At 36.4% G+C, this 9022-nt stretch overlaps 1 protein-coding gene across 2 annotated transcripts in view; it reads left to right on the forward strand.

Annotated features, from left to right (window-relative positions):
* NPY1R (neuropeptide Y receptor Y1) overlaps positions 1-8773 on the forward strand; it is an 84042-nt gene extending 75269 nt beyond the window's left edge. For both annotated transcript variants that reach the window (XM_088450279.1, XM_088450280.1), the window contains exons 2-3: positions 6733-7565; positions 8120-8773. In XM_088450279.1, the coding sequence (XP_088306405.1) occupies positions 6885-7565; positions 8120-8536 (1098 nt within the window). In that variant the 5' untranslated portion in view covers positions 6733-6884 and the 3' untranslated portion in view covers positions 8537-8773. The remainder of the gene's footprint in view (positions 1-6732; positions 7566-8119) is intronic.
* Positions 8774-9022: the final 249 nt, after the last annotated feature.

Here is a 9022-nt window from a genome sequence, read left to right on the forward strand (position 1 = left end):
AGGGGTGCCTAACCCTAACCCCCCCAAAACCTAACTCTAACCCCGCTATGGTACCAAAACCTAACCCACCCACCCCCGGAGCTAGACTTACCTGGTTCGGGCTGGCGTCTGTCTGTGTTCCGGCATCGGGATTAAGATAGGCATCAGTATTTCAATGCCTATCTTAAGTCCCGTGTTGGACATCCAGTGTCAGGATTCAGACTGGCGGCTTGCTGTCCGCCAGTCTAACTAAACCCCCCTGAGAGTATATGTCTGACAGATAAATTATGACATCTGCAGCTGCCACAGCCATTACTAGAATATGTGAAAGGCTGAAGTATTAAGCTTTGCTAATAGTCTGCTGCTCAATGTCCTCACTGAAACATTCCTTTCACTTAATTAATTATAGCTCGCTCCCCCAGATTTGTCAAGTGAAAGGGAAAGGGGAAAGGGAGAATCGATACACTGACCAGTAGTAGTGTAGGTATGACTAATCAGACATATAACCACTATTCCCTATTCAAATTGAAAATGTAACATATCAGGTAGTGGAGGTGCTCACTGGAGTAAAAACTAGGTTGAAAGAAAAAGAAGAAAAGAAACTCTATTTTGTGAGCACTCTTATGAAATATGAATTAATTAAAACATAACCTTTAATAATACAAACTAATATATCTATGACAAGGACGAAAGATTAGACAAACAACATTTAACATGAAAGCACCCAGAAAATTAGGTCAGTAGGGAGGTCTGAAGGTATTTGCTAATTTAGTAAAGCATCCTGTCTCATAAATGACCCCTCTAATCGACATTTAATACAATGGGTGGAAAAATAGAAAGTGTAGTCATAAACTTCAAAAATATTGTTCATCGAACAAGCGGCGAACATTTAAAGCAACATAATAAACACAATACTACAATGATATTTATGGAATCACACCAGTATGTATAACATACTACCTAAAGAAGATGAAGTATCAGGACGGTCAGGGTCAAGATTAATCCACCTATAATTCTACTTCCCCTCACTTAGCAGAGGCCATCAATGAGGGGTGAGAGATCATCTGGTGGCAATGTTACCCCTGGAAACAACAGCGTAACCGCAACATTACTCACTATTTCGCTTCTGCTGTTAAGGGTCTTACATGATGCATAGGACCCTTAATGAGAGAGTTACTCTAAATGAGATTGTCATCAGTTAATAGAGTAGATAGTCAAAAAGGTGAGTAACCTATCATAGTTGAATACTATTGGAACATAACCTCAGTTGTTTAAACAAAATAACATAAAAAGGTCTCGTCCTGTATTAACTAGTATAGTATGGTCTTGAGTAGTTAAAAGGATAATGAATTGGTATATTGCATCCTTTAATAACAAGGCCTTACACAAGCAGAATATATTGGAGGTATGGGTACAAAAATGACAAGCCTTGTTGTTGATTATACACCCGGACTGATAATCTATACATAAGGGTAGTTGATACCGAGAAAATGCTGACATTCAGATAAACAAAATTATCTGTTTTTAGTACACTTGGACTCATAAAAAAGGTACAAAGATTTCATCATATGTAGATGTTAATCATATAATATTCACACATACAATGCTACAATGGAATAGCATTTACTGCCTTCTAATTGAGGACATGGTTAGTAACAACATTTGACCTTCATGAGGACAATCAAGTATTAAAATAAATAATGATGCACATGAAATGCAAAATGTGAAAAGAAAATGCCTTACATAGGGCAGTTTCCCAGTGATTGGGTGCCCTGACACATAGTAATCAACTAAATAGTGTAGCCAACGTACTAAACCAATATTGCATCAATTACAGCAGAAAAATCGAGAGAATATCATTATTCCAGTATAAATATGTGCGTGTACACAGTGTGACACACCTACAACCTGTAGAAGGTGGTGAAATCCTATGTGGAGCAGTGTCCCAATCCTAACCCACTACCCGTGTAATGTCACACTTTAAACTGTACAAAGACATAATGCCAGTTGGTATATCTATAGTCCAAGTAATTACCAATAAATACTCCACCTATGGTGTGCACTAACATCCCCCATACCTAAACGGAGCGGGTCACCTAGAGGGAGCAACAGCAAACATAAACATCAAAGTATACTGATTGGTGGATGGGGTGTCCTGCGTGGCGCCAGCGCAGACACCCTCCCGCCTCCCGCCAATGCGTGTTTCGCCAGAGGCTTGTTCACAGTGGAAGCAGCATCAATTTATGATTGCAGTAATCTGTGTTAAACTAGTTCATTGATTAGAGTTATGTTTAAACACAGGTGAAGGCAATTATAAATCAAGTGGGAAGTCCAGGACCAGAGCATTTTGTACCTGGTGGAACGGGTCATGTTGGAGGGTATGGGAAACAGCAGCCTGACCTGTGCAGCCACACCCTCTCTGGTTTCACCCTCTCTGTGCCTGGCAGCCTGTTCATAGCTTGATGTTTGCAGCTTGGCAGCTACTCAGGACACAGGGGGGTGTGAGCTCTGGAGGGAGAAAACAGCAGTCTGATGGTCAGTAATGCAGACAGCTCTTATAGACCATTCTAAACCTGGCCCTCCTTAACCAAATCACACCCAGCTGTATCACTCTGCCCCCTTCTGCAACTGTAACCAATGTCTGTGACATGTATATGTGCAACACTACACTCCACTACCATAAAATATATGTGACATGCACAGGGTACATACATTTCCATACATTAACAATACATTTACTTACATTTACATGACATCACATATATCCCTACAGTATATTTAACATTTACCTCATAAATGACATTTTGGTGTAAATACATGAATTATATATATTTGTATACATAAATGACCTCACTATATTTTATTAATATAGAACTAAATATATTATACCACAGGAAAGTGTACATTTATGAATTATATAGCTATATTTTTATATACAGTCAACACATGTCATATATGAATTTGATATTTTTTTTACTGCTATAACAATTAATGTAGGTTACTGTATAACACTCATTTCCCCATACCATGCCATATTTATGTTAATGGCAGTAGTAACCCATTCTCATAGTTATATTCTCTCCTTTATACCTCACTTTAACCCTTACCCAGGGTAACAAAAATTCTAATTACTGGGACTGAAACCCAAAAATAAATAAATGGGAACTCATAAGCTAAAAAACCTTGTCAAGGCTCCTCATTATTAGAAGTTCTACTGAGATTGAGTGTTAAACATTTCTGACATTATAAACCACACCTAATTGGCCCTTAATAGGCTCCATGGACAACAGCTTCAATAGCCTCAGGCAACAATTAGAGACGAAACAGAGAAGGAAATATTGCCATGTAGCTGGTACCCTAGTCAGTATAGGATTTACAGTACAGTCTTATTCATTTTCTATTTTCTTTCACACTAACCTTAGGGTTAACCCACATCCTAATAAACTATAGCTTACAGCTGTAAAAACTCAGATCGTATATCACCTCCTCTACAGCAATCTCTTTAGTACTGTATAATACATTACAAAGCATTAAATATAATTGGAAAAATAAAAACATTAGAACCCAAGTGACAAGTATATTTTTTTCCACTGTGTACGCACCAAATATTCACACACATCCATCCCTATGGCATTCAGGGTGTATTCTGCACTTCTGGCTCCTTGTGAATAAAGGGACAGAACGTGGGCTGGAGGGGAAATGTAAGTGGCAAAACACAGTAAGGACATATTTGCACATAATGCAAGCCAAGCTGGCAGAAAGAAGAATGCATATGTGTTATAAGGTTGATCAGTTGTGTGTTCTAGAACCCTGGTGCCAGGGGTGTATCTAGGGGTCCGAGCGCCCCTGGCAAACTAAGGGATTGGCGCCCCCCTCCAATGACTGCTTCTACTAAAAATAAAAAATAAACAAAAAATAACACACACTGGGAGTAGTTTAATTCACACATGTGAAGAAATAGGGAGAGTATAATTTTTATTTCTCTTTGTAATATATATATATATATATATATATATATATATATATATATCTTTTATAGAATTTACTATATTGCAAACCACTATATATAAATTTATTTATGCAAAAAAGCACAGGAAAAGCTTAAAAACATTGAATCAAAAACAAACAAAATGCATTATGGGTAACATAATTTACATATATTCAAATTGGGCTATCTATACTGCATTACGCTTTTTAACAACTGATACCTACACGCCACCTTTAATTTACTGGGATGATAGATCTTTTATATTTTCCAACATAAAAATGAAGACAGTCCATATGGATCATGTCTTCTTCCCAACACAAGGTTAACCACAACCCATAAAGATCATAGCCAGTCCCCCAAACTGAGGAAAAAAAAAGTATATTACACTTACACTGGGGGTAGTTCAATTTACATGCCTGTAGAAATAGGGAGACAATATATATATATATATATATATATATATAGCAAATAAATCCAGGGGTGCACTCACCAGTCTTCATACAGAAAAATATTTATTGCATCCACAAAAACACATAGCAATAAATATTTTTCTGTATGAAGACTGGTGAGTGCACCCCTGGATTTATTTGCTATTTTAAAAGGAAATTTTTTTGCCCTATTTGGGTAGACACCCCAGCACATTGTGTATTGTAGATGTGAGTGTGGACCAACTTGGAGACTATTTATATATATATATATATATATATATATATATATATGTATACAAGGAAGATCGGCACTCAGAGTAATCACAAAAAGCAAGAAGTGTATTGTAAACGGTCGTTTACAATACACTTCTTGCTTTTTGTGATTACTCTGAGTGCCGATCTTCCTTGTATACTTCTGTGGATCGTTTTGATTGTGCACCGGAGGCAGGTGTGGTGCTGTTGAGAGTGCCGGCAGACTGCAGAATATATATATATATATATATATATATATATAATTTTTTTTTTTTCAGTTATAACACTTACTACATGCAAAGCACTGTTTATTAATTTCTATATGTCAACAACACAGGAAAAGAGGGCATCAATAACAAACAAGATGCATTGTGGGAAAGATAATTTGCATATATGCAAATTATCTTGCGAATAGAGCCTTGTGATTGATGTGGTGCTTGCACTCTTTTCCTGCACAGTTGACATATTGGAATTAGTGAGTGGTGATTGGTATGTGTTGGGTATTGTGGGGGAAGAGATATATTAGGGATAAAAATAAAAAAAATGTACTCTCCCTAATTTTAAATGTTTCTGATATAAAGGGACATATAAGAAGGCTACATTGTAACATTCAGTGGAGGACACTGGTAAGAGCAGAGGAGACAGAATGCGACCAGAGATCTTTGCTGCAGCTGACTGGGGCACACTGCTAAGAGCAGAGGAGACAGGAGATCATGTGCTATTGATGTCAGGCTGAAACAGCACCCCCCCTCGGCCTGTGCCCCTGGCAAGAGCCATCCAGGCCAATAGGAAGATACGCCCCTGCCTGGTGCAAATGTGAACTGATAAACATCAACTCTCCATTTGAAGCAATGTTTAGAACAATATTAACAGTGCAACTAAATTATTTAATGGGTTAATTACAATGAGGATAATGTCTATTACATGCAATCACAAGTTACGCAAGATAATCAACATTTTCATCAGGGACTCACCACATCTCTGTGAGGCCATATTTCAAAATTCCGGAAATGAACCCATAGAACCAGGCTAAATGCAGGCTTTGCAATAGGCAGCCACATTTCCTTTCAAGAGGGAGATGCTGACTCACACCAGTGGCGTAAGTTCATCCCAGGTGCCTGGAGGCAAGTTATCATTTACAGCCCTAGGTGGGATGAATATATTGTGGGTGATGGAGGAGGTGCCCGGCAGCAGGTGCCTCCATTGTCTCCCATACTTCTGCCCCTGACTCACACTTGTTTGCACCCAGGTGTTATACATGTAGTAGTAGCTGTAAATATTCCTTCAATGATCTTGCAATAAATCACTGCAATTTTTTCAACTTCGTTAAAAGGTCTCTGAGTGCCGCCTCTTTGTGCTTATATATGGTGGGGATGCTGTTCCCTGTAAGGAAGGCACCAGAGTAAGTACTGTGTATTTTCATACAGTGAGTGCCGGATCATTGTTGCATTGATGTAGTAGTAACTGTAAATATTCCTTCAGCATATCCCATAATGAATGCATTAGCTTTCTTTTCAAGTTAATATATGTTCAGTCATTTATTAATGGTTTAATAGTGGCAAAGGTTCATCATTATTGAGAAATGGTCATAATTCTTTTTTTTATATTTAGAAAATGTCAGTGATTTTTGAAAATGTAGTAATTATAGAAAAATATATAAACAAATGTTTCTAAAACTTAAAATTGTTGGATAATCTCAGCACAACAATTATAGCAATTTTGGAACACAGTGACTATTTATATATAACTAGATATTATTAGTTAGGCTCTTTATGGCTTCTCAGTTATCCATAGGTAAGTGTATTAGTCAGGGAAAAAACATACAGGTCTGAATTTATTGTGGTACACTGTCATGTATAGTCATTGTCTTCCATCCCCAAACATCTGATGGGTTTCCATCGGATACAATTTGGATTGGTATAATTTTTGTAGTTATTCATTTTGCAATTTGCAGCCAATCAGGTCTGATAGAGATTTGGAAGCCAAATGAAGATTTGTGTATATGGGTACCTAAAGTTGCATTATTATCATATGGATGGGGAACATGTAAAATGAATGTGTGCTCTTGTTTTCTTGTCTCCACAGATTTTCCACAATTGGTCCCAATGTGAACACATAGATGGTCTGTTGGATTTATCCTGCACAATGGAAGTTTCAAATTCATCTTATTTGCTGCATTAAAGCATCTTCATCTGTAGTTTTATTTTATTGAAGATTCTGTGGACAAAGTTTGCAAAATGAATTTCTCAACATATTTCAATAATCAGTCCAATTATTCAGATAATATCTCCACTAAACCACCAATGGCGGAAGACTGTGGTTTGCCACTGGCAATAATTTTTACCTTATCACTGGCTTATGGAGTTGTTATCATACTTGGACTCTCTGGAAATTTGGCTCTTATTATTATCATTTTGAAGCAGAAGGAAATGCGCAATGTCACTAATATTCTCATTGTAAATCTCTCATTTTCTGATCTGCTGGCAACAATAATGTGTCTCCCTTTTACATTGGTTTACACCCTGATGGATCATTGGATTTTTGGAAAGGCAATGTGTAAACTGAATGAATATATTCAGTGTGTCTCAGTTACAGTATCCATTTTCTCATTGGTCCTCATCGCTGTTGAGCGCCATCAATTAATCATAAACCCTCGAGGGTGGAGACCAAACAATAGACATGCTTGTGCTGGAATCACAGCAATATGGATTGTAGCCATGGCTGGTTCTTTGCCTTTTATGATGTACAGTTCATTAACTGACGAACCCTTCCGGAATATTAGCATTGATGCTTACATTGGAAAATATGTGTGTGTGCCAGAATTCCCAAAGGAAGAATACAGACTTTCATATACAACTTTGTTATTTGTTGTACAGTATCTTGGACCACTTTGCTTTATTTTTGTGTGCTATACGAAGGTAAAGTTCTAACATACCCTACTGTACTGTAGCTTGGTTATAATTGTTATTGTAGACACAATAGTCCATTATCTCTAATTTATGACACCACGTTTTTGCGCAAATTCCAACACTGGCTTTTTTGTAATCTATCAAAAGATCTGAAATGTGATACATAATACAAAAAGCTTTAAATCCATCTGTAAACACTTTTAAATTCTTTAAACTACTCTCACTGCCTATAGACTACTGCTTTTATATTGTATAGTAATTACTTATGGGTAGTTCCTGGATTCCTAAATCTTCTGAATTTATGATATGTTCCATCCTGCTTTCCCTCTGTACAAAGTCCTTCAAGGAGTGGCTTATCTCATAACAGAGCAAAAGATGTTAAGTAAACAGAATAACAAAAACAAAAATGATAATAACAATAGTAAAGAGTACAATAGTATAGATGTTAAATATTAGACATATTACAGTGATGAATCTTAACAAGCTTAATAGGTAAAAATCAAATATAACAGATAGATAGATATGTATCATTAAGAATTGTAAAAAAATTTTTTACCTTTCAGATATTCCTGAGATTACGAAGACGAAACAATATGATGGACAAAATGAGAGACAATAAGTACAGATCCAGTGAAACAAAAAGAATCAACATTATGCTTTTATCCATTGTGGTGGTATTTGCTCTATGTTGGCTGCCATTTTTCATCTTTAACTTGGTGTTTGATTGGAACCATGAGGCAATTGCATTTTGCAACCATAACTTAGTGTTTTTGATTTGCCATCTTACAGCAATGATCTCCACTTGTGTTAATCCAATTTTTTATGGTTTCCTCAACAAAAACTTTCAGAGAGATCTCCAATTCTTCTTTAATTTTTGTGATTTTAGATCTAGAGAAGATGATTATGAGACTATAGCTATGTCTACCATGCACACTGATGTTTCAAAAACATCTCTAAAGCAAGCAAGCCCAATAGCATAAAATGGATAATGCCTGCATAATGGCAGTAAGTGTATTGGAAGTGTATGCCTCCAATAAGCACAACTCTATTGCATAAGACTTTATTGTCACCAATCACTATTTCAGAATTTTGTATTTTCAAAACCTTTTAACACTTGCATTGTATCTGGACTTTGGTGTTTTGGGAATTTCTATGCTAATAATTCCCACACATTTCAGTATCTGTTTTTGTATTATGACACTTACTGCCATATGTTTATATATCAGCCTTCTGCGACAATGTGATTTTATTTTGTTCATATGAATTGGTGTGGCTTATGGCACCTAGAACAACATAAAATCATTGCTCACACAAAACTGTGAATGTTACAATATTTTGTACTTTACACTTCAGCCTGAACACTTAAGTATAATCACAGTGTATCAGTGCTTTTTATTACTTTTTTACTTGTTTTATTAGATTTCATAGATATGAACAGTAACCTACACAAGTGTATTCTGCATTGC

The sequence above is a fragment of the Taudactylus pleione genome, unplaced genomic scaffold (assembly GCF_031769625.1).
Source record: "Taudactylus pleione unplaced genomic scaffold, aTauple2 ptg000513l, whole genome shotgun sequence".
Lineage (NCBI taxonomy): Eukaryota > Metazoa > Chordata > Amphibia > Anura > Myobatrachidae > Taudactylus > Taudactylus pleione.